General features: G+C 38.9%; 1 protein-coding gene across 10 annotated transcripts in view; it reads right to left on the bottom strand.

Moving 5' to 3' along the window:
• Positions 1 to 26,777, bottom strand: part of DMD (dystrophin) — a 2,532,480-nt gene that overhangs the window by 338,124 nt on the left and 2,167,579 nt on the right. For all 10 annotated transcript variants that reach the window (XM_043457704.1, XM_043457699.1, XM_043457698.1 and 7 more), the window contains one exon: positions 3,762 to 3,908. In XM_043457704.1, coding sequence (XP_043313639.1) covers positions 3,762 to 3,908 — 147 coding nt within the window. The remainder of the gene's footprint in view (positions 1 to 3,761; positions 3,909 to 26,777) is intronic.

The following is a 26,777-nucleotide window of genomic DNA, read 5'->3' as shown; positions in this document are numbered from 1 at the left end:
CCCAAAACAGCTCTAAAGTATGATTTTGTTAAGTCCACTGTGAGACAAGGCAACAAAAAGAGTAGGGAGTTGTGGCTCAGATCTGATTTAGATTGTGACTGCTGCTTAAAAGCTGTGTGACTGTCAATGTGTTACTTAGCATCTCTAAGTCTCAGTTTCCTTACTTGTTCAAGGACTCAATGATATTATGTAATCATAATACATATGAGGATTAAGTGAAACAATGTACATGAAAACTTTTTGCTATTACAAGGAATAAAAGATTTCCTTTGCCCAAAACACATCATCCAATGGTGTCATAGAAACATCCACACCAACGTGCCCACTCTGAGGGAGAAAACAGGATTTTATTCCCACAGAGAGTTTCAAATGGGCAAATCAATGGCGCTATACTTCTATTTGTGGATTCAATATAAATCCAGAACTCCCTATACATTCTATTTCTATGTACAGATATTCTGTGACTGGGTCTTCCCCTGCTGTTGATGTGCAGATCTATATGGTTTATCTAACATTTTGAGAGATATTACATACAGCTAGAAAACCAGCATGACTTTTCTTTAAAGTAAAAATTAATGGCCCATGTAAGAAACCCAGGACCGATTTCCCAGGTGGCTTGATAAGAATCCACCTGCCAATGCAAGGGATATGGGTGCGATCCCCGGTCCCAGAAGATTCTACATGGTGCAGAGCAACTGCACCATGAGTGAGCCTGTGTGCCACAATTACTGGATCCCTGGGCTTCCCTGCTGGCTCAGAGAGTAAAGAAAATGCCTGCAATGCAGCAGACCTGGCTCTGATCCCCGGGTTGGGAAGATCTCCTGGAGAAGGGAATGGCTACCTGCTCCAGTATTCTGGCCTAGAGAATTCCATGGACAGAGAAGCCTGGCGGGCTACAGTTCATGGGGTCGCAAAGAGTTGGGCACACTGACTGACTTTCACTTTCTTGCATCCCAGAGACTGTGCTCCACAAGAGAAGCCACCGCAATAAGAAGTCTGCACGCCACAACTGCAACTAGAAAAGCCTGCACACAGCAAGAAGACACAGTACAGCCTTCCCACCTGCCCCAGAGGCAAACCCAGGTTATTCTGATATCAAGTACCTATAGCCTGGGAGCATGTCATTCCAGTTCTTCAATTACACTGTTTGCTCAAATGTAAGACTCTTTTTCTTAGACTTATATCTACCCTCCACACTACCCTAATTCTCTATTCTTGCTTTTTCTTTGTCTTAGCAAACCCAGAAGCAAAGATGAACTCTCACTCTTATCATGATTTTAGTTGACTGACATAGCACCGTAAATGAATGAATTAATGTGACGTCACAATAATGGTGGGCTTACACTCCCCTCCACAGAAGCTGGGTTATCCTTTAGTCTCCCACATATTCTTCTAAATGGACAATGTTCTTGATAGGCTATATGAGCTGCTCTTCCAGTAATGGGGATAAAGTTGTTTGATGTGAACCTCATTTCTTGCTTTGTTCATTATCTGAACAAGTACTCACATTTATAATATAGCAGAGTGGTTAGACTCTGGTCAGAGGAAAGAATGGAATCAAGTTGACTTAGCTATGTGCAACTCAAAACCTTGAATTTATCACCTTTATGCTAAAAAAAAACAACTTAAGTCTATTCTTAAGGTCACATTAAAAACCAGCAACATATGGAATGTGCCACAATAAGAGCATATACCACAAACTGAACCATTTACTATGAGAAGGCTGTCTATAAGGGTGTTTGGGGATGAGGGTTTTAAAAGCTAGAATTATACTGATAGAAGAATGAATATAATTCCAGTCAGTCACATTTGTATTATGAAGAGGAAGCAAATTCACTGACTCTAAACTAAATTCCAACATATGTGGATCTCCCCCAGATATGCACATACAGATTCAGGACTGAACGGACTGTGAGCTAAGACAAAATGCATTATCTTGTTTTACAAATGTGGTAATAGAAGCTGTGAGAGGTCAAATGGCTTTCCCAAGATAACATGGTCAAATAATAGCTGAGCTTCAGTTTGCAGTTAGGTGTTCTATCATTCACTCCTACAGTATTTTTACTACAACACCCTATCTTCTTTATGTACATCCCTAGATTTATAACCAAGTCCCTTATTCATTTTAAAGAATGGATAAAATCAAACTGTACTATTTTCTCATATTTTATATTTAAATAAATAGTACAACTATGATGGATCACTCACACTGATTTTTTTAAACTTTCTTTTCCTATCAGTCATAATATTTTTATCTCATTTGTAAAATTACATGCCATTTTCACAAATTTATATCACATTCTGAAAGCAAATATGGCATTTAGCTCTCTAAAAGTAATGTTAAGATAATGGTTCAAGAGTGCTTGAAAGGAACAAATGCGACCATTGGTTTTCCTTGGACATTTATTACTTTCCTTATTTATGTTTAAAATGAAAAAAATATACTAAGGATGAAACTGATAAGATTTTAATAGTATGTAACCACTATGGAGCAAATAGACATAGAAATGCATGTAATCTTTTAACTATATTGTCTGGCTTTAATCAATGCCACTTATAACAATCTATCCTACATATATTTCAAGACTATTCATCACAAAAAAATTAAATTATATGAGATCTCGAGAGGTCTTGTTTTTATTAAAGATCTAACAATTCTTCAACAGGACTTTCAATCACACTGCTAAATGGACTGCACATAGAAAAGCAATCTGGTTGATCATTTTTTTTCTTACTAAAACACTGAAAGCAAAATTTTTTAAACCCAGTTTCCTCTTTTGTCTCTATCCCCAGGAGCATACTTTGTGCATCTTATGAAACTGGAAAAAGAGAAGAAACAATTCTTTAATTCTATAATCAAACCAGTTGCAGGGGTGGGGGTTTAGTGGTAGCCTTCATGAACGGAAAATATAGACACACCTCTTTCACCATTCCATTGTCTGAGTTCTTACTATGAGCCAGGTACTGTACCAATAACTCTACAACAATTAGTCCCTTCAATATTACAGCAAGTATGCTGGAAATGAGGAAATGGACAAGCAAAGAGGTCAAGTGACTTCAAGTAAGTCTGGTTCCAAAACCTGTTTGCTATAATAAATAACAATTATAACTGCAGTAATACCAAGAACTAGAATTCACAGTGGTTTTTACTATGTAGCTAATACCGTACTAAGCACGCCCCATGTATTTTGACTTACTCATCCTAACAAAAGACCAATATTTTAGAAACGTTTAATGTTCCCATTTTCTTCAGGTAAAACACTGAGACACAGAAAAGTTAATTTGCCAAAGGTCCCATAGCCAGTAAGCATGACCTTGAGCACACTTACATTCCCTTTATTTACTATGAAAAACTTCCATGAGTCGGTTTGTGGTAGGATATCCTTTCTTTAAAAGATTTAGAATGTGTGCTACCATTAACTTTTGCTAAATTAGGAGTCCAAAAGGAAAGACATTTTAAGAATCCAAGCTATGATAGTACCAAGTAATGGCATGCCAGTAATTTAGTTCTTAAAGCATGATTCAGTATTATCTTCTATGTTAATGGCAAGATATAGTAAAGTCTAACTTTAAGCCATTTAAAAATTAATATTAATATGCTTGAAAAAATGAAGTAAGAAATTATTAAATAATACAAAATATCATACACTCACAAACTATCATAAGTATGAAGAAATTACTTGCGTTGTTCCTTACAAACAAGGCTTATCTGTATATTGTCTTATTGAGAGAAGAAACTGCAATGTTTATAATGTGCCTACCTGCAGAAGCTTCCATCTGGTGTTCAGGTCTTCCAGAGTGCTGAGATTATAGGGTGACAGCTGAATGCCCAATGTGGTGAGTTGGCGAGCAAGGTCATTGACGTGGCTTACATTCTCTTTGAGAGGTGCAATTTCTCCTCGAAGTGCCTGTATGAAATAATCAAGGGCAAAATGGAAGATGAGACTGTTGAAAGCAAAAAAACAAAAACATACACATGGGAACTACATGGTGTCGTATTCTGTTTGGGATGTGAGTAACATTTGCCCTTTTCTAGTGGTATTATAACAGTGAATGTTTGTTAATGGATGGCTAACTAATGTCTTGGAGAAGGAAATGGCAACTCACTCCAGTATTCTTGCCTAGAGAATCCCATGGACAGAGGAGCCTGATGGGCTACAGTCCATGGGGTCGCAAAGAATTGGACATGACTTAGCGACTAAACAACTCAACTAATGTCTACTGAGTACCTGTTATGTGCCTAATTCTGTGAGGCGCTCTGTCCAAACATCATCTGATTTTGTTCCTACACAATAACCCTATGAGGTTGGTAGTTGGAGAATTATCATTTTACACACAAGAAAAAATAAAATCAGAGGTTAAACTTTGCCTGAGGCTCCATGGGTCAAAACGGAGGAACCTGGGATACATAGTCAGATTTATCTGCCTCTAGAGTGCACATTCTTAACAATTATATTAGATCCCTTTCTGAAGAAATTCTGCATTGGCAAAGAAATGGGAAGAATACAACGTTGCTAGATTCTGAATTCTACTCATCTCACAAGCAAAAGTGGGTACTTTTTTTTTTAACAGTAAAAGATGTACTTAGTCATGAAATATTACATGCATACTTTGTACCAATGACATAAATAAATCGATTCATTTAGAGATGAGGGTATTTTGTCAAATCCTAAGCCTGAGTTCCTGATTTCCTAATATCTTAGTCCTTGTAGCAATGACTGAAGAAGGCTCCCATGGGGCTTCTCAGCTGTCTCTGGAGCACTGGAGCAGGATTCCATGATGCCATGCATCATGACAATCTATTGATCAGAAGCAGCCTATGCAGATATAGGGTGGATATGATCATGCATCTTCTCTTCGTCATTGAGAGGACATTTATGGATCTTTAATGTGATGCATGAGGTCCCAATGTTCTAACAAGCAATTTCTAAGGGATGAATTCTCTCACTTAGGAGAATAGTTTGTGTAATGGAATCTCTGTGCACAAGGACAGCATCACTTACTTGGCTATATGTGCTGTTGTGATTTGCTTGATCTGTGCAGGTGTTATTTTTCTGGTTTAATATGCTACTGGAGATCAGGGGAGAAATAACTCCAGAAAGAATGAAGGGATGGAGCCAAAGCAAAAACAACACCCAGGTGTGGATGTGACTGGTGATAGAAGCAAGGTCTGATGCTTTAAAGAGCAATATTGCATAGGAACCTGGAATGTTAGGTCCATGAATCAAGGCAAATTGGAAGTGGTCAAACAGGAGATGGCAAGAGTGAACATTGACATTCTAGGAGTCAGCGAACCAAGATGAACTGGAATGGGTGAATTTAACTCAAATGACCATTATATCTACTATTGTGGGCAGGAATCCCTTAGAAGAAATGGACTAGCCATCATGGTCACCAGAAGAGTCTGAAATGCAGTACTTGGATGCAATCTCAAAAATGACAGAATGATCTCTGTTTGTTTCCAAGGCAAACCATTCAAAATCACGGTAATCCAAGTCTATGCCCCAACAAGTAATGCTGAAGAAGCTGAGGTTGAACAGTTCTATGAAGACCTACAAGACCTTTTAGAACCAACACCCAAAAAAGATGTCCTTTTCATTATAGGGGACTGGAATGCAAAAGTAGGAAGTCAAGAAACACCTGGAGTAACAGACAAATTTGGCCTTGGAGTACAGAATGAAGCAGGGCACAGGCTAGTAGAGTTTTGCCAAGAGAATGCACTGGTCATAGCAAACACCCTCTTCCAACAACACAAGAGAAGACTCTACACATGGACATCACCAGATGGTCAACACTGAAATCAGATTGATTATATTCTTTGCAGCCAAAGATGGAGAAGCTCTATACAGTCAGCAAAAACAAGATCAGGAGCTGACTGTGGCTCAGATCATGAACTCCTTATTGCCAAATTCAGACTTAAATTGAAAAAAGTGGGGAAAACCACTAGACCATTCAGGTATGACCTAAATCAAATCCCTTATGACTATACAGTGGAAGTGAGAAATAGATTTAAGGGACTAGATCTGATAGACAGAGTGCCTGATGAACCATGGACAGAGGTTCGTGACATTGTACAGGAGACAGGGATCAAGACCATCCCCAAGAAAAAGAAATGCAAAAAAGCAAAATGACTGTCTGAGAAGGCCTTACAAATAGCTGTGAAAAGAAGAGAAGCCAAAAGCAAAGGAGAAAAGGAAAGATATATCCATTTGAATGCAGAGTTCCAAAGAATAGCAAGGAGAGATAAGAAAGCCTTCCTCAGCGATCAATGCAAAGAAATAGAGGAAAACAACAAAATGGGAAAGATTAGATCTCTTCAAGAAAATTAGAGATACCAAGGGAACATTTCATGCAAACATGGGCTCAATAAAGGACAGGAATGGTAGGAACTTAACAGAAGCAGAAGATATTAAGAAGATGTGGCAAGAATACACAGAAGAACTGTACAAAAAAGATCTTCACGACCCAGATTATCATGATGGTGTGATCACTCACCTAGAACCAGATCCTGGAATGTGAAGTCAAGTGAGCCTTAGGAAGCATCACTATGAACAAACCTAGTGGAGGTGATGGAATTCCAGTTGAGCTATTTCAAATCCTAAAAGATGATGCTGTGAAAGTGCTGCACTCAATATACCAGCAAATTTGGAAAACTCAGCAGTGGCCACAGGACTGGAAAAGGTCAGTTTTCATTTCAATCCCAAGGAAAGGCAATGCCAAAGAATGCTCAAACTACCGCACAATTGCACTCATCTCACATGCTAGTGAAGTAATGCCTAAAATTCTCCAAGCCAGGCTTCAGCAATATGTGAACCGTGAACTTCCAGATGTTCAAGCTGGTTTTAGAAAAGGCAGAGGAACCAGAGATCAAATTGCCAACATCTGCTGGATCATCAAAAAAGCAAGAGAGTTCCAGAAAAACATCTATTTATGCTTTATTGACTATGCCAAAGTCTTTGACTGTGTGGATCACAATAAACTGTGGAAAATTCTGAAAGAGATGGGAATACCAGACCACCTGACCTGCCTCTTGAGAAACCTGTATGCAGGTCAGGAAGCAACAGTTAGAACTGGACATGGAACAACAGACTGGTTCCAAATCGGAAAAGGAGTACGTCAAGGCTGTATATCGTCACCCTGCTTATTTAACTTCTATGCAGAGTATGTCATGAGAAACACTGGGCTGGATGAAGCACAAGCTGGAATCAAGATTACCAGGAGAAATATCAATAACCTCAGATATGCAGATGACACCACCCTTATGGCAGAAAGTGAAGAACTAAAGAGCCTCTTTATGAAAGTGAAAGAGAAGAGTGAAAAAGTTGGCTTAAAGCTCAACATTCAGAAAACTAAGATCATGGCATCCAGTCCCGTCACTTCATGGCAAATAGATGGAGAAACAGTGGCTGGCTTTATGTTTCTGGGCTCCAAAATCACTTCAGATGGTGATTGCAGCCATGAAATTAAAAGATGCTTACTCCTTGGAAGGAAAGTTATGACCAACCTAGACAGCATATTAAAAAGCAGAGACATTACTTTGTCAACAAAGTTCTGTCTAGTCAAGGCTATGGCTTTTCCAGTGGTCATGTATGGATGGGAGAGTTGGACTATAAAGAAAGCTGAGCGCAGAAGAATTGATGCTTTTGAACTGTGGTGTGGAGAAGACTCTTGAGAGTCCCTTGGACTGCAAGGAGATCCCACCAGTCCATCCTAAAGGAGATCAGTCCTGGGTGTTCATTGGAAGGACTGGTGTTGAAGCTGAAACTCCAATACTTTGGCCACCTGATGCAAAGAGCTGACTCACTGTAAAAGACCCTCATGCTGGGAAAGATTGAGGGCAGGAGAAGGGGATGACAGAGGATGAGATAGTTGGATGGCATCACCGACTCAATGGACATGAGTTTGGGTGGACTCTGGGAGTTGGTGATGGACAGGGAGGCCTGGTGTGCTGCAGTTCATGGGGTCACAACAAGTCAGATACGACTGAGTGACTGAACTGAACTGAACTGAATGTTGATAAAAGCACTGTTTACACGGATTTCATCTATAACCTTCCAGTTCCTTCTGACTCCAAATGGAAGGAACCAGTGTGTACATTCTAAATAAGAATGGTATTATCCAAATCCAAGTGACTATCTCATCACTAAAATGTGGCATTGTATGGAGCATAAGACCATTAAATAGTTCATAGATAATACGACATTTTGACACATCACTCTGTTGAACTTACAGTTTTTGAGAAATTGGCCATTAAAAATATTGTATTAAAGAATCATGGGGTTCCTTCTGGGAGTGACAAAAACATTCTGGAGTTAGACAGTGGTGATGGTGGCATGGCTTTGTAAATATACTATACACCACCAAATCACACACTTTAAAACTATGAATTTTATGGTATGTGAATTATATATAAAAAATACAAAGAAAAATGGACAGAAACCCATCTGACTGACCATGTAGACACAAAAATTATATCTGATATTTTCATCTTTATTTAATTTCACATGAGTGGAATATCATAGGAATCATTCTGAAACGAAGAAAGCTGTTATAGGAATTGATAGCAAATATTATTCTATTTTCTCATAAATACATACATAAAAGAAACATAATAAATGCAGTTAAACTCCATAAATGTGAATTCATATCTCTGAAAAGAAATGATTCACAATCACTTTGCTTGGCATAATAGAAAGTTTAGAAATCAGATTTCTTAAATGTCAGTGGGGAAACCTAGACAAAGACAATGTTAATAAAAATGGAGCCATTGTCTTCTGGATAATAACATGCATTCCTATAACCACAAGTAACTATCACTCGAGTGGGAATCATAAAGAGGAATCATTGCAGAGATGGCAGGAGAGCCAGGCAGAATCTGACAACAGTGCCCGATTAACCCCATACACTCATCACTGCCTTCACTAGTGTGGCTCTTGGTCCCCGATGTGGCATCCATCTCACTTCAGTCATATCTAGATTTTAGCTCCCCTTGGATTACATGATGTACATGGCCAATGGTCTCTTATTAGAGTATTTTGATTTTCACTTTCTTCCTCGAAGTCCTGAACACAGATTTTCTTTAATTGAAAGATAATTGCTTTAAAATGTTGTGTTTGTTTCTGCTGTAGAACAATGTGAATCAGCTATAAGTATACATATATCCCCTCCTTCCTGAGCCTCCCTTGCATCCCCACATCCCACTCCTCCAGGTCATCACAGAGCACTGGGCTGAGCTCCCTGTCCTGTATAGCAGATTCCCACTAGCTATTTTACGCATGGTAGTGTATATATGTCAAGGCTGCTTTCCCAATTCATCCCACTCTCTCTTTCCCCTGCTGTGGACACAGATATTTAATCCTGCATCAGGATTCTGGAGGACGAAGGAGATTTTAAAAAATAAGTTTCAATATTCATAATTAATCATAATACATTCTCTCCTTTCCCCTCTACTTTCCTTCTCTCCCCTAAATGCCTGTCCCCTCACTCACACACACGCATGCACACACACACACACACATACACACACTGTCACGGGATCGTGACTTCTGTCTTTCTTCTGATTGTATCTACCAATTGTAGCAGAAGTTCCCTTAACTGATCTCTATTTAAGACTCATCAAATTAGCCAGAGTCTTCATTGTCAGAAACAATACTGACTGGGGCCTCTAACAGTCACTAAGTAAAATGTTAAGACGTATGTGTCATAAGCATGGTGTTCAGCTCTCATTAGTTGATTTATCAATGTGTGTATATTCTCAAACCTGCTTTTGCCTATTAGTATTGCAGTTACATAATTTAATGAAAGATTTCCTAAACCAAAGAACTAGAATCCTAAAAAGAAAGTAAGCTATTATTCCTATAAAAAATATGGTTAAATATTCTGGAAAGTTGCTTTAAAAAAGAAAAAGAAGTATTACTGAATTGGGTGTCAACTAGGCAACTGTAAGAGATTAGGAAACCCATATGAAAAGTTTAGAAGGATTCTAAAGTACTCAGAATGCTTCCCATGTTTCCCAATGGATTCTGTCTGCATTAAGGAAGCCTGCACTGGAAATCAAAAAGTCTGTAGTATCAGTGTAATTCATGGCAAACTCTAATCAAGGAACCTACACTTGAAGTAAAAAACCTTCACACAACATTAGAATATTAGTGACTATTTTACACAGAATAAATGTTTTACTGACTTTTTCAATTAACTGTTGAACTCCAGATCCTAACTGAATTGGAATAGAGAGCATCTATTTTAAATGTTGACTACTACAACTTTACTATCACTGCTACTGCTACTACTATTATTATTATTAAAGGGAAAAAGCCATATGTTCTGTTTAATATGAATGCCTAAGTCTTTGTTAAGATAAATGGAAGCTTTGATTAGGGGGATGTTTGTTGCTAAAAAGGTAATTGGGTGCAAAGGCTCACTTTGGGAAGATAATCATGGTGGGCTTGATCAGAATGAAGAACTTTAGCCAGCTAGAAGTCATGGTGAGGGTGCTGAGCACATGACAATAGATGAAAGGAGACAGATGATGGTAGAAAAGAAGATGAGAAAAAGAAGGCATGAGAGTGTTTAAGTCAGTCTTCACCTTAACATGTGACCTGGCTTCTAGCGGCAGCTCCACACCACCTGAGGACGGCTCACTGATGTTAGCTGTCAATGCCTAGACATGTGCATAACAAGAAGCATGGCCTCCTAAACACTGGGTCACAGGACATGTTATGCATAGAGTGAACACAGGAAACGTCCCTGATGGCCCAGTGGTTAAGACTCCACCATGCAATGCAGGGGACACAGGTTCCAACCCTAAGCCCATGCACCGCAACTAATGAGCCTGCGTGCCCTGGGCCATAACTTGAGAGTTCACGCGCTGCAACCAAAGATCCCACATGACCCAACTAAGACTCAACACTGCCAAATAAATAAATTCCTTTAAAAAAAAAAAGATTGAATACAGGTACCATTCATTTAAATAACATAGAATTTGATTGTATTTCAAATATTAGCACTTTTATTATTGCTGATATTATTAATATACATAGACATTAATGTTTACATTACTAACCACTAAACACAAAACACCCAAAAAAGTACAGTCTACTCTGAACAATATGATGTGCTATTTAAGTACCACCAGAATTTCATTAGATTTTATTCTAGTTTGGAAGCAGTAACTGAGAAAACATTCAAGGAAGCCATTATACTCTGGGTTTTCTTTGAAACATTTAAACATCTGGAATATGCTCGCCATGAAAGAGCAAACCAAGTCTAATTTTATTGTGACTAGTTTCATGCAGGCAGAATTTTCACTTCATTAAAAGCTGTCTGATTACAGATATAAAAGTACTGATTTAGAATGATATATAAGTTTGATATGCCAAGTTTTTTCTTTTTTATGACATTTAATTGCTTATCAGATCTTTGCTTATCTTTATGTAAAGATTTGTTCAAATAAAGATTTAGCAGCTCAGTCGACAACCACTTTGCAACAAAGCAAACACATTGTCTTCTAACTAGGGAATATTTTTGAGGGAGTAATTTTTTAATGACTTAATAGTTATGGACTATTCTGGAAGGCATAGAAGGTCAACTTGGAGCAATGGAAAAGGTAAGTTGAGGTACTTTGACTTTGAGGACCTCTATTTCTTCTGTGAAGTAGGAAGCAACTGACCTGGTATATAATCAGTGCGCAATGAACATTCATTGAATGAAAACATGAGTGAAGGGTAAGTCGGAACATTGGAATTAGTTGTGTGAGAGAATATGAGAGGGAGGTGAACAGAGAAATGTAAGGAGGTTGCCAGACAGTGTTGAGGGCTCGCTTGAGGCAGAAGACAACAACTTTTTAGCAGAACACATCTGCCCAATTTTCTCTTTCTCCAACAGCATTCCAGGCAAATGTGGAAGAAACAGTTGATCCAGGTTTGGGGTTTTGTCAGATGGTTGCGGCACAAATGCTTAGGGATATGAGAGTTTAAATTTTAGCAGGAATGTGACTGCAAAATGCAACTAAAAGGGATTTGGAGGGAAGTAAAGCAAGATGAGGCTTGTAGATGGAGAGAAAGTAGAGGGCTTAATGGTGGACGTCAAGACCATCCAAGAAAGGCCACAGTTAGATGAAATGCATAAGCAGGCAAGAAGGAGAGGAGACTGAAATGCTAGAATTAGTTAATAATTCTATTTAATTATATTAAATAAATTATATAATTCTTTATATAATTTATTTTTTATATAATTAATTATAATTATAATTAATTATAATTCCATAAGAGTTTATAAATTGTGACACAATATACATATCACAGTTACATGTATATATACACACACACACATACTGTTCTCTTTATATATTAATGCTACTCCTGAGAATGAAACACTTCCCTTCTTAATGATATTAAACACTATTCCTGAAATCTTAACCTACTGCTTCATAGAGGTCCTATCTCATCAGGAATTCAAGAATAATATGATCTGACAATGAAATAACATTCTAGGGCTACATACACTGGGCAGAGAAATTTACATCACAAATACTATCAAGAAACAAAGTAGGGGCCATCTGCCTTTCTCTCTACAATGAAACCTTACTGAACAAACTGTTTGTGAACCAAAAGCCCTAAGAAATAGCTTGAAAAGAGTTTTAGCACAAGTCCCAGGACTATTCATGCTGGTTTAGTAGCTGAGGGGGAGGAAATGGAAATCATGGCCTCTAGATCCAGGTCTTTGGTCCTGGAGTTGAGGCTTCAACATGTGGTTTAGGGAAGGCCTCATGGAACCCAGTTACCCAGAGTTAGGGGTGGGGACAGCCCAGCTGTGTTTTGCAACTTCTGCATTTCTGGATGGGTTTATCATCCTGATGGGAGTGAATAGCCACCACTGGAACCTAAAGAGTCAAGGACCATATCCTGCTTTGCCCAGAAGTAGAAAGGCCTGGAGCCTCTTAAATACCTGAGGGGAATATGTTTGGACCCATCCTAACAAGTACCACTAAGTAGGAAATTCTCACCTTCTCTGCAGAGGTTGTCTTCAATTAAAAATACACTAGAAAGGGCTTCCCTGATAGCTCAGTTGGTAAACAATCCTCCTGCAATGCAGCAGACCCTGGGTCAATTCCTCGGTTGGGAAGATCTGCTGAAGAAAGGATAGGCTACCCACTCCAGTATTCTTGGGCTTCCCTTGTGGCTCAGCTAGTAAAGAATCTGCCTGCAATGCAGGAGACCTGGGTTCGATCCCTGGGTTGGGAAGATCCCCTGGAGAAGGGAAAGGCTACCCACTCCAGTATTCTGGCCTGGAGAATTCCATGGACTGTATAGTCCATGTGGTTGCAAAGAGTAGGACAAGACTGAGTGACTTTCACTTTCACATAGACTTTGGTAACCTGATGCAAAGAGCCAACTCATTGGAAAAGACCTCAATACTGGGAAAGATTGAAGGCAGGAGGAGAAGGGAGTGACAGAAGATGAGATGGTTGGATGGCATCACAGACTCAATGGACAGGAGTTTGAGCAAACTGTGGGAGCTGGTGAAGGACAGGGAAGCCTGGCGTGCTGCAGTCCATGGGGGTCACAAAGAGTCAGTCACGACTGAGCAACTCAACAACAACTACATAGACTAACTTCATCCAATTGCCCAACCTCCTTTTACCCTTGGACTTTGGGGTGAGATACTTTTTTTGCTTTGGCAAGAGACTGCTGATGTGAATTCTCATTACTAACACCATGAGCTATCCCATTGATTTCCAACAAAACCGAGACATACCACCCTTTCTGTAAGTTCTGCCAAATATGAAGGGACTGTGTCGAGCTGAGACACAGGGGCTAGTCTGAAGACTGAAGAAGACTTCCCTCTGCCATTAGGATCACTTTTGCCTCTGGTAGAGACATTCTTGACAGTAAAGTATGCCACTGAAATATGTATTCTTTTTAATAGAGATTCAACTGCATTGAATTTCAGCATCAATTTTTATTGTGGCAGCCCAAGGGCAAAGCATTATGTTGTTGTTGTTGTTGTTGTTTTCCATTGTCCTCCTTGCTTTCCTTTTTCAGGGCCATTCTTGTACCTGTTCATATTTGGACATGATCACTGTGGATGAGCAAAGTGACTAAAGACAGAAAGAATTGAAACAGACTAAGAACTAATGACCTAGATGTAGCATAATCAGGATGACTTGGGGTAGGTAAATTAAAAATAAAAACAAATGATTTTAGGGAAACAATATGAAGTTTGTAGGGATGAAAAGATCTGGTGCTTTTATTTCCCAAGCAATTATCAGTTATATTTTAACTATGGTTGTCCCCCAGAGTCACCACCCTTCCAAACTCGTGGCACTAAAAGAAAAGCAAATAACTGCTCCATTTTTTGCCCAATCCTCATGTTTTTCTGAAAAATGATCTCTAGTTTCTCTTCACATTACTGGAAAAGAGTGTGCACCCAAACATGAAATTCTTTTTTTAAAAACATTTCTTCATTTGCAGCCATCATAATTCTTCATCTTTCAGGACACGGCTTCACTATGAAACTCATAACTCCAATACTCTCAAAGGCTGAATTATAGCTTAACCATACTAACGGTGTCGGTCTTCTTTCTTTTTTATGCATGTTCATTTTGCCCTCACAAATATTAACTGGAAATGAGGAACAGAACAGAATTGATCACAAAGGAAAGACTTCTGCCTATAAGAACAAGTGGTACACATTTGAGTTAATTTCCTCAGAAACTAGTTTCTATAATCCTAACTCTGGATGCTAATTATTTCTTTTTAATAGAAAAATGAAGCAAACAAACCAAAACCAAACAAAAACATTTCAAGCTTTCCATAGCTTTCTAATGACACAATTAAAACAAACAAAAAAGGTAGTTCATGAGTGCTTTACAGAGGCTAAATGCAAAATATGCACAATTAAAATAAAAAGGTCTCTAATGAGTATAAATAAATCACTGAAGCAGGCCATATTCTTCGGCTGCTAAGGAAACAGAAGGAATGCCAACATTTTCTGTCTGACAATTTTAATTATATATGACAAAACATCAAGCAAAATGGCAGTGAATGAAATCTATTTATTTATTTAAAAGTAAGTAATAATCCATAAGCCAACAAAAACATCATCCATGAGGACACTGATATTCAAATGCAGGTGTTATTTTAGACAGATTAAGTTTTACATTGAACAGGTTTTTTTAATTTGCCAACATTTCTGCCAGCTGAAACTGCTCCTGATCTGTGCCCACATTTACCACTTGCATTGCCCTGGCATAGAGATGCTGTCTTGTTCTTCCCTTCCCCTTCACAGCTTAAAACATCTGTCTAAGGTAGAGCTTCTTGAACAACAGCAAGCATCATAATCACACGGCAGGCTTGTTAACACAAGGATTGCTGGCTCCCACTCTGGCATTGTTAATTCATTAGGTTCACGGTGGATCTGAGAATTTGACACTTTTCACAATAACTTAAAAGATGCTACAGCATCCATAGAACTCACCAAGCTTATTCTTGACTTACACCCTTCATGAATTCTCTTCCCTCAGCCTGGAGTTTTCCATTTGCTCTCAGCCTGCATGCTTGTGTGTGCTCAATTGCTTCAGTTGTGTCCAACTTTTTGCAACCCCATGGACTGTAGGCCACCAGGCATCTCTGTCCATGGGGTTCTCCAGGTAAGAATACTGGAGTGGGTTACCATGCCCTCCTGCAGGGGATCTTCCCAACCCAAGGACTGAACCCGGGTCTCCTGCATTGCAGGTAGATTCATTACCACTGAGCCACCCGGGAAGCTCTGCCTTCTGCTGCTGCTGCTAAGTCGCTTCAGTCGTGTCCAACTCTGTGCAACCCCATAGATGACAGCCCACCAGGCTCCCCCGTCCCTGGGATTCTCCAGGCAAGAACACTGGAGTGGGTTGCCATTTCCTCCTCCAATGCATGAAAGTGAAAAGTGAAAGTGAAAGTGAAGTCATGTTCCAACTCGTAGCGACCCACAGACTGCAGCCTACCAGGTTCCTCCATCCATGGGATTTTCCAGACAAGAGTACTGGAGTGGGGTGCCATTGCCCTCTGCCTAGCTGGCTTCTATTCAGCTATTTCAGATTTTAGTTCCTGTGACCTTGAAAGACAGCCCATCCCTGGTCATCCTATCTAAAGACAGACGCCCCCTCCCGCCCCGATTTTTCTCAGTCTCAGAACCCTACTTCCTTCTAGGCATTGATGGCAATTGGTAAGTACGTATTTATTTGCCTATTTATTAATTCATGGTCTGTCACTTCATAAAACCCTAACCTTCATTAAGGCAATTCTATGTTTATTTTTCACCAGGGCATGCCTGTCCCTGGTTCATGGCAATCCCTCAATACATTTTTATTAAATAATGAACACTCAAGAGATTTAGACACAAAGACTTCAGATCAACAGCTATTCTCAAATTGCTTTATCAACACCATTTCCTATAGAAAGCTGAGGCCAAGTTCCTAAGTTAAAGAAGAGAAATCTGCTTATACCCTTCAGATTCTGTATCTGGATTCTCTGGCTCTATTACTTCATTTTATGGTGGAGCACATGCTAATTTCTGAAGACTCTAACGCTCTGAGCAAGAATGTAATGTTCAAGTTTTTGGCACCAATCAAGGGGAGTTCTCATAAAAATGAAGCAAGTGGGGGAAAAGGGGAGAAATCAATTAATATTTAAGGAAAATATGTCCTTTTGGTGGTGATATAGCCTTCTGCAAGGCATTTTGGCAAGATTGAATAAGTTTTAAAAATACTGTTACAGGAAAAGATGAGCTACAAACCAGGGTCTCCATGTGGAGTTATACAGTGGCCAAGCCAAGGAGACCAGGGGCTGAAACCCAACCTGGACCCCATCACCAAAGTGGTGAACTCTGGCCCAGGGCTGGAGACCTCTTTGATGCAAGAAGTACCTTCTACTTGACCCAAAGAGGCCCTTGTAGGGATTGAGATTATAGATGCTGAAGGGGAGATTATGGATGGTCTGTTTCTTTCTCCAACTCTCTCTCTCTTCCAACTCTCATTTTTGGGGTTTTTGAGTAAAGAAAAAGTTCACTGACAAATACATCTCATGTATTTCCTCTTGTATAGAAAGGGGAGTGTAACATGGATACACCAAAGCTGTTGTAAAGATGAACGAGAAGGTTGGGTCAATTTCTCCTTCCCTTACTCCATCTGCAACCAATTCAGCATTGTGGCCCATAACACGGGGTATGCCAAGTCACATGAGCCCCATTTGGTCTAAATCAGGGGAACTCTAGAAAGCAGAGGGTCATACATTCAACCATGAGAAAGCCACAGACTAAGATCATTTCTTGGGGAGCTGAGTCTTTCAGGCCAACTTCTAATATTACCCTGGGGTAAATCTGTCTTTCCTCACCCCTCCACCATGTAGCTTTATAAGGGCTCCCTGAACTAGACATTGGGGTATAGGTATATGAAACATAAAGGAAGCAGCAGAATGGTGGGAGGAGGAAAGCTATTTGTTCAGAGCTTGAATAAACAGCAAGAGGTAGGAAACCTTAATGTGTTTGGAGAGGTGAAAATAGTCTGTAATAAGTTGAAGCATGAAACTACAGAGCAGTTGTGAAAGAAAAATCATGGGGTTTCCTTTGAGCAAGATTGTGGTGGGGGGACTTCCCTGGTGGTCCAGTGGCTATGACTCTATGCTCCCAATGCAGGGGGCTGGGTTCGATCCCTGGTCAGGGAACTAGATCCCACATGCTGCAGCTAAGAATTCACATGCCATGGTGCAAGATCCCACATGCCACAAAGAAAATCAAAGATACTGACTGCTCCAACTAAGACCCGGCACAGCCAAATCAATAAAGATTGTGATGGGTTTGGATGAGTTGACTTTTGCAGTGCAGTAATGAAGGTTTTTGCCAAGGGGAATGGCATAGTCTCAATAATCCTTTTTGTTACATTTTAATTACTACTCACTTGAAAACACTTCTTTTATATCTACTGTGCATATATCTGTGGCTTCCCAGGTGGCACCGTGGTAAAAAATCCACCTGCCACTGCAGGAGATGCAGGAGACTCGGGTTTAATCCCTGGGTTGGGAAGGTCCCCTGGAGTAGGAAATGGCAACCCACTCCAGTATTCTTGTCTGCAAAATTCCATGGAAAGAGGAATCTGGTGGTCTATAGTCCATGGGATTGCAAAGACTTGGACACAACTGAGCGCGCGCGCGCGTACACACACACACACACACACACACTTACATCTACTATGCACTGGGAAGATGGAACTCTCAATGAACTCACAATCGTTAGCACAGAGAGACAGTTTAGTGGGTTATTAAAAACTATGTAATCATGCTATGAGAAGCTGTGTCACAGGGCTTGAAAAGTACTAACAAGGCAGGTTCAGTTGGAAAATCTCAAGTTTAGGAATGAGTGCAAGCTGGTGGCCATTTCAGAAAGGAAAAAGAATTGACATGGAGTGTCTGGAAGATCTGGGCATGAAGTAACAGTCACTAGAAACAGGATGGTGGCAATGGGAGCAGGTTATCTGTGAAATAATTTTTAAAGGAAGAAAGTATTTTGCTCTGTGTGTTTGTGGATGTTTATTCACTCATACAAAAAATATTATTAAGTAGCCATTCCCTGGTGGCTCAGACAGTAAAGCATCTGTCTACAATGCAGGAGACCTGGGTTCGATCCCTGGGCTAGGAAGATCCCCTGGAGAAGGAAATGGCAACCCACTCCAGTATTCTTGCCTGGAAAATCCCATGGTAGGCTACAGTCTATGGGGTTGCAAAGAGTCGGACATGACTGAGCGACTTCACTTTCACATATGCCAGGGAATGTTCCAGGCACTAGACATCAAGCAGTGCACAAAATATACCAAGTTCCTATGATTCCACAGCTTAACTCTAATGAATGCAATTTCATTTAAATGATGACTGTTATTATAAAGGCTTATAAAGAAACAAATCCCAAGCCAAAATGTATCCATAGCTACAAAATGCAGCATTTTTGACCAAGAAAATGTAGGACAACATATGGTATTGTATATAGTAGTTCCCAAGAGATTCTTTTTTTCCCATTAAAACAAATTAGGCTACCTCTGCATGTGTGAATAATAATTAATAGAGGAATCTAGGGTTGTGAATTACCAGTGCAATATACTACACCCAGTTTACTTTATACTGGACACATTTATTTTAAATAAAATTAAAGATATGCATGAGACAAGTGCTCGGGCCTGGTGCACTGAGAAGACCCAGAGGAATCGGGTGGAGAGGGAGGTGGGAGGGGGGATCGGGATGGGGAATACGTGTAAATCTATGGCTGATTCATATCAATGTATGACAAAACCCACTGAAATGTTGTGAAGTAATTAGCCTCCAACTAATAAAAAAAAATTAAAGATACTCACTATTGAAATAAAATGGATTTTTGCTGATCTGATTTTTTATTCAATATATTGTTGTCGGCTTAGAAATTCTGAAACAGAACTGAATCAGAGATGAATATAAAATTTCTAAGGGCTGAGATAAAAAACAAATGGAAGAGGGCTGAAAATGATTGTAAAATGCCCTTCTATAAAATTTTTTAGTTTCAGTTTCAGATTATTGTAGCTCCTGAATTTAATGTTTTCAGTCTTTCCAAAATACCTTTCTTACAAATGGAATAACACAAGAATAAGAGATTGCACTACTTCAGGTCAAAAGAAATGAACATAATATGGATTTTCTTCATTAAAAGCTATGCGACAGCATGTTTAAAAATTAGATTGGTAAATTTTTGATAATGGTTCATCTTTATTTCATCATATTCCTAGGCTGAAAAGAAAATCTTAAGTATTTACTTCTAAGCAATGTTTTCCCTCCAGATATATTAGTGGTTATTATTTTTATCTCAATATATGTATGTGTGTGTGAAAGATCTGGCTAATGAAGTGGAGTCAAGAGTTTACATTGTTCTTCATTTTTAATTTCATCATACTTTGAGAAGTTTACTTTCAAGATATTGCTCTGATTTTTCTGATCACATCTTTGGGTAAGAACTTAATTCATATCCTGTTATGTTCTGTTATGACAACCACTATCATGATAGTGTCCATTTAAGTACATGTGAATGATGAATAAACTACTACTGACACAAATGTGTCTAAGTGTCAAGCTGTCTAATCAATGGACTCAAATGTTATTTTAAAAAAAATTAAGTCATGGGCCAAATCTACCCTTTAAAAAATTTGATTAGCATTCAACAAAGACACCATATTCTAATAATAATAGATTTCTTTTTCATTTTGCAAAAAGGGAGTCTGGGGACTTCCCTGGCAGTCCAGTGGTGGGGACTTCCCTGGCAGTCCAGTGTTATGGACTGCATGTGTCCACCACAGCGGGTTACAGGTTCAATCCATGGCCAGGGAACTAAGACCCCCACATGTCGTGCAGTGTGGTCAAAAGAAAAAAAAATGTGATTTGGTATCCTTGAAAATCTTTGGGAATGATGCTGTATTGATTATCTGAAGAATACTATTTCAGCTGAAAAGAGGGTTTAAGATCTTAATGAAAAAATCTTTTTCACTAAAAATTCAAGATTTTTTGGAAAGTCAAAGTGTGTCAGATTTATTTAAGACCCATCTTGCACGGGACACTCACCCCAATCTTCAGGAAATTTTTACACTTAGACAACCTTGGAAACGTCTTCCTTTAACCTTTATAACAAAATGTCAGTGTGGTTCCAAAGGTAATATTTTATTCACTGTGTAAGTCAAACTTCTGCTCATTTGTTTAGCTTATATTTCTTCTAACCTTATGCTTTATTGGATGTACAAAAGTCACCTTTGTATTGGATAACTCTTGCAGTATGGGGTTTGTGTAAGTAGTATGGGGTTTGTGTAAGTTGAAAACAATGAACCATTCTTTTGTGACTTTAGCCTTTCCCTGCTGGAAATATTGGAGGCCAATGGCTAACAAGCAGTGGGGGAAGGAGGTGAAACATTGTTTTGTGTGGCCTACACTTGGTCCTTGGGTGGATGAGGGCCTGAAAGCATGGGGCAATTCTGTGGGCATTATTTAATGAGACCTAATAAGATTTAGGTTCACAGCCATGTATAGACTCCAAATTGGGTTAATAGGCTTTCTGAGTAGGAAAATAAGTAAACAAGATGAAACTCACTGATAGTTTGCTTCAAAAAACACATCAATATACTGGCTTGAAAGTGACAGTGAAAGTGTTAGTTGCTCACTTGTGCACTACTCTTTGCAACCACAGGAACATTAGTCCACCAAGCTCCTGTGTCCATGGAATTCTCCAAGCAAAAGTACTGGAGGGGGCAGTCATTCCCTTCTCAAGGGGATCTTCCCAACCCAGGAATTGAACCTGGGTCTCCTGCATCACAGGTGGATCTTTTACTGTTTGAGCTACCAGGGAAGCCCACATATGGCTTACCTCTCATTTACTTTAGTTTCTATTTATTTACCACACTTGAGCATATATTGCTGATAAATTGACTTCATTTTCTTTGCTAAGTAGCTTAATGCCATGTTAAGATCATGACGATACAATTTGAATATTTGATAGGGAAAAGCTCCAAAGGAGCCCACTGAGTCTATAATAATGTGGAATCCCAGGGAACGAGCCTTCTAAAAATAACTGTATTTTGAAATAGGACCAGCAGGCTCTTAACTTTATGAAGGAAAGAAAAACTTCACCATAAAAATCAGTTCTTTAAAAGGAGAAGAAATCTATCCTCGTGCTAGAATTCTCTAGCCTCATTCTGGTTAAGAGAGTTTGACATTTTAGGGCTGAACACACTGTGGAAATTTAATAAATATTGAAGTTTACAAACAAAAACATAACAGTGATATGTGGACCAATTTTCAAAAACATTGAAAATCAATGTGCCCTTATCCTGCCTAATTCGGTTAACTCAATTATTTAATGTATACTTGATTTGAGTGGGTTTATACAGAGCTATTTCAATTTTATACTAAACATTAATCAAATTACTTTCAATGCAAAATTTCCTTTATTTCCATCCCCTAACCCCCCAAGATTCCAGAATAAAGGGGAGGACCTATTTTAAATATTGCTAACTTAATGTTAAAGCATACTTTCACACATTTGTTTCTATTATATTTTGCCCATAATTTTCATCACATATACCACTCACCCTGTACCAAAACCATAAACCCTTTCGTAGTAATAGAGTGATTTTACATCACCTTTGGGGGAAAAAACCCCTCTTCCCTAATTACTTCAGTTAAGACTATATCCTACTTTCTTCCAGTTTCACCCCACATCCATTTCCATTTCTACACACAAACATACACCCTCCTATCATGAACACAGAACCTCAGTGGGTTGACGAGCTAAATTAGAAAATGCAGCAATCCCTGAATAAGTGATCAGCTATTCACACTGAGCAAGCAGGTTTTAATTTTAAAATGTTGAATGGCCTCAGCTATTCCTAATGTCCTCAATTTCAGCAATTCTATAAAGTACTTGCTTATCATCAGTATGTTTGGCAGAAAATTATAAGGAGTCTTTTAAAGCTTAATTGTTATTATTGGTAAACATGATAACATTTAAACAAAGTGAATATTCTGTGACTAAATATCTTAAAGTATTAAGAGTGCGAAGGCAAGTTGAATTTTAAGTCATCTGAAGCAACTCAGAACTTGTATGAGTGCCATTAAAATACCAACAAGAACATTGGAATAAATAACAGTGAATGTCTTGTACGAGACAGATTTGGAAAGAGTAGGCCATTATTCACTTCAAGGTTTTACAGGGAAATTCTGCTCCCTCCCTAACCATCAATCACTCTCATAGGAGGACATGTGCCTGCATTCATTTTTAAATGTTCTGAGATTCAAAAGAAATAACAGATGGTATGTTTATTACTTATAATTGGAGAATTACTAACAATAAACAATATATGTATTTATACACGTAGACCGTGGTTTTCCTACAGAATGATGGCTCTCACAGTATCCCTGGAACAGCAGCACCACAATCACCTGGGAACTGGTGATGCAGCTCTTTAACTCAGCTCCAGACCTCCTCAACCAGAAACTCTGGGGAAAGGCTTCACCAATCTGGGTTTCCACCAACTCTCTAGGTGATTCTGATGCATGCTAAGGTGAGAGTCATGGCCATGGAAAATTCTTGACATTCTCAATGACTATGTCTAAATACCTAGGATCCTCAATGGTCACAAGTATCTGATCAACACAGACACTTAGAGATTATGCACCTATAAAGCCAAGGTTGCTTACAAAGCCATTTTCTTTACTGATAATCACCACTTTCTCAGACCTTTCTGTGAACTCTTGTCTATTGTTACCAACCTCAGTAAATATTAGGTTATTAGGTTAACCAAAAAGTTTAGGTTTTTTGGTAACATCTAAATGGTGGGGGGGAGGAGGGGCGCCTGTGGGAAGAACAAACATTTTGGCCAATCCAATCCCCAGGTGGTAGGTTGTGCAGGGGGGAGGGTGAATTTTTTCATAAACACAATTTTCATCACCTCTAAAGACTTATTGCATGTGCAAGAAAAAGTAGCACTGAAAAGGCTATGTTGAAAGACAGAGGCTGAATGGATTACTAAGTTCGCTTACTGTCTATAAGGGACACTTTTTCTGGCCTGGACATCCATCCTCCAGTTGTTGTGATTGTTGGCTACTAATGTTTCATGGCTGCCTCTCTTCTTCAGAATGGTCATCTCTGCTGATTGGAGCCCCTATCCCAGGAGACAACACACATTCCCAGCCTGGGAGGTGACTCAAGTCTCTAGGGGTGGGCCGCATCCAGTGGTGGGCTGGAGCAGAGCCCAAGAGTCAATTGTGTGCATTTCTTCCCAAGTCCGTGTTCAGTGAGATCACACTGGTAACTTGAATCAGTCATGGCAGGAGTATTTATACCCCGACAACTGGAAAACACTAAAAATCAGTGTTCACTCCACCTCAGAGCTAGCTGATGATAAATGCTAACTAGCATAACGCTGGCCACAGCCAATGACTGGCTGGGGTACAAAAGGACAACTCTGCTGGGTGGTTCACACTCCAGAGCTTTCTCCATTTGAATCAAGACACAAAGCTAGATTTTGCTTGAGATGATATGCTTGATTGGCTCTTTCATCTCCCTAGTGATGCTTTTCTAACTCCCACACAGGCTTCTCCTGAAAGCTGACCATCTACAAATCCTGTGCACCCAGACCCCTGTTCCTAGGGTCTGCTTCCAGGGAAGCTGACCTATAACACCAATTAAATTATTAGTTAAGTGACTGCTGTGCAAAAGACTCAAAGAATATATGTTCAAAATCACAAAGAGCTACAAGTCATGGACCTTCTGAATCGCAAAGATCAGACGAAAATGCAAACCACATATCTGAAATGGCAAGGATCTACCCTTTGTGTATTGTGTACATAAATGAAAGGAGCTGTTGGAAAAAGATGAAGCTGTCACAAACTGGGCAATTTTTCCTATCATTCTTCTCAAATTATGCTTTCATACCCATAGGTGACGAGCTTCTCTGGTGGTAGAGTGGTAAAGAATCTGCCTGCTAATGCAGGAGACCTGAGTTCGATCCCTGGGTTGGGAAGATATTCTGGAAAAGAAAATGGCTTCCTACTCCAGTAGTCTTGTCTGGAGAATCCCAAGGACAGAGGAGCCTAGAGGGCTATAGTCCATAGGGTCGCAAAGATTCAGACACAACTTAGCAACTAAACAACAATCCACAGGTGAATATACTGAAGGAGTCATTTTACATAGCATGTTGGAGAAAAACATCTTTACATTAAAACACAACAAATCCATTTTGGAGAAGACCACAGAATTGAAATGAGATTTTAAAAATAAGAAACATCAAAGAAATTTTATGCTCATGGAAAAAGGAAGCAAGCAGGTGGAAGGGGAAGATATCTGGTTTTATCTCCTCAGCCATTCAGAGAACTGAAGCAGAAAAGCTTGAGAAGCACTGCTTTTGGCAAGTTTGGTTGATAGAAAAATCTATAGCAATTGTTAACTATAACTAAAAATATAATTTTAGTGTGAATATATCTTATTATGAAAAAGTTTACTTTTCTTAGTCCCCATTAAGAGTTCCATTAGTATCATAGGCACATATGTTCTCACAATACCCAGAAAACTGGTTAACTAAGAACCAGCTCAATGCCATCACTGAACTTGGTTAAGGTAAGGGGGCATAATATTGGCATCACATCAGCTGTTTAATTTTAAAAATTGTTATTGCAAGGCATGATGGGAATATAGTAGGTGCTGACTCCATGGGTTATTTGTTCTAAGTCATTCCTTGTGCTTCTGGTAGGAGAGTAGTTTGATTTCGAATTTTAAACTTGTTATGACTTTGGTAGATGTCAAAGCAGACTAAAAATCCATATTGACTGTGTATGTCCATCTTTGAAGGAAATATGGAATTTCAGTTAAATAACTAACTCATTCTAAAACTGTTTCAAGTTGATGTGTTACATGCACACATACACACAAACTAATAAAAATTCTTGTTCCCTCAGCTTAGTGCTAAATAATTATGTTCTCAGGAAAACTAAGATGCCATTAATATAACTCCCAGGACATTTTATTCACAAAATAAATTAAAATTCACACTCTGTAATGAGATCAGATTTCTCAGGGTATAGGTTTAACCATACCATAAGTGAATGAATGATTGAGTCTTTAGATCCGCTAATGCTGATACTACGTTACTTAAGTTTTTGTTTTGAATCGTCTTTTATTTCCCAAGACTATTGAGGAAGAGTGTTTATAATTACTTCCAGCCACAAACAAAGCTTCTGGAATAAACCCTCAGTAAACAGGACTGGCATATTAAAGGATCAGTTTTTTGATATGGCTGTTTTCAAATAGTAGGAAGGATGATACTCTTTGGAGGAATTTTTATTATCTAATTAAATACTTCTTTAGTAGAATAATGTCAGATGAACTCATTAGCTGAACATTTTGATTAGCCATGTTCTCCTAAATATTCCATGACCAGAAGAAGAGCTGTACAACTCTTATTTAATGCAATCACAATGGCAACCAATTCTAGCTGCTGCTTTTATCACAGTCCATCAAAGGAATACAAAGAAGCCCAAATTAAAATAAGTTCTGTAATAAAAAGAACATGTTCCTTTTCCAACTGTTTGAAAGCCTTTTCCTATCTTTAAGCAAAGTTCACTCAGTAATTATCTTATTTATGAAAGTAAAAAGCAGAAGGATGTTTCTCTTATTAAATAAATGGCTTTGTGCTTTGAATGCAGAGGGCATCTCGAAACAGTCAAAAAGAAAGCTGCGTTGAATGTCATCAACTTATTTCCTCCCACCCACTGTTTTAAATCATTTGCCTGGTTCCAATGTATACTACACTTACGTAAGTTGTTTATGAAGAGCCAAATTAATAGTCTTCACAATTGTTTTCCTTGGAATTTGGAGAGCTGACAAATGAATTAGTAGAAAATGGCAATTCTACATGAATTAGCTTTTAAGTCTCCCTAAGAGGCTGATGCAGAACTTAATAAGAGACTTATTAGGGGAAGTAGGACAACTTAATTCAGATTGATTATAGACTTTGGTGAAGACAGCTGGGGTTCAAATGAAACTGCAAAAGAACTTATATGCACTTCAAAGTATGCTAAGCAGATGTCTGAAACAATTACTCTGTGCTGCCTTTTCAGATATTTCAAAGGCAGGATGGGAATAGCATGGTAAACCAAGGTTCTATTTGCCTAAACCGCGGTAGGGGCTTTAAAAACACACACAGCACTATACCTAAAGTCCGATGCCTTGGGAAAGGAACATGATTT

Source organism: Cervus canadensis, chromosome X, assembly GCF_019320065.1.
Source record: "Cervus canadensis isolate Bull #8, Minnesota chromosome X, ASM1932006v1, whole genome shotgun sequence".
Taxonomy (NCBI): domain Eukaryota; kingdom Metazoa; phylum Chordata; class Mammalia; order Artiodactyla; family Cervidae; genus Cervus; species Cervus canadensis.
This window is presented reverse-complemented; position numbering and strand designations above follow the sequence as displayed.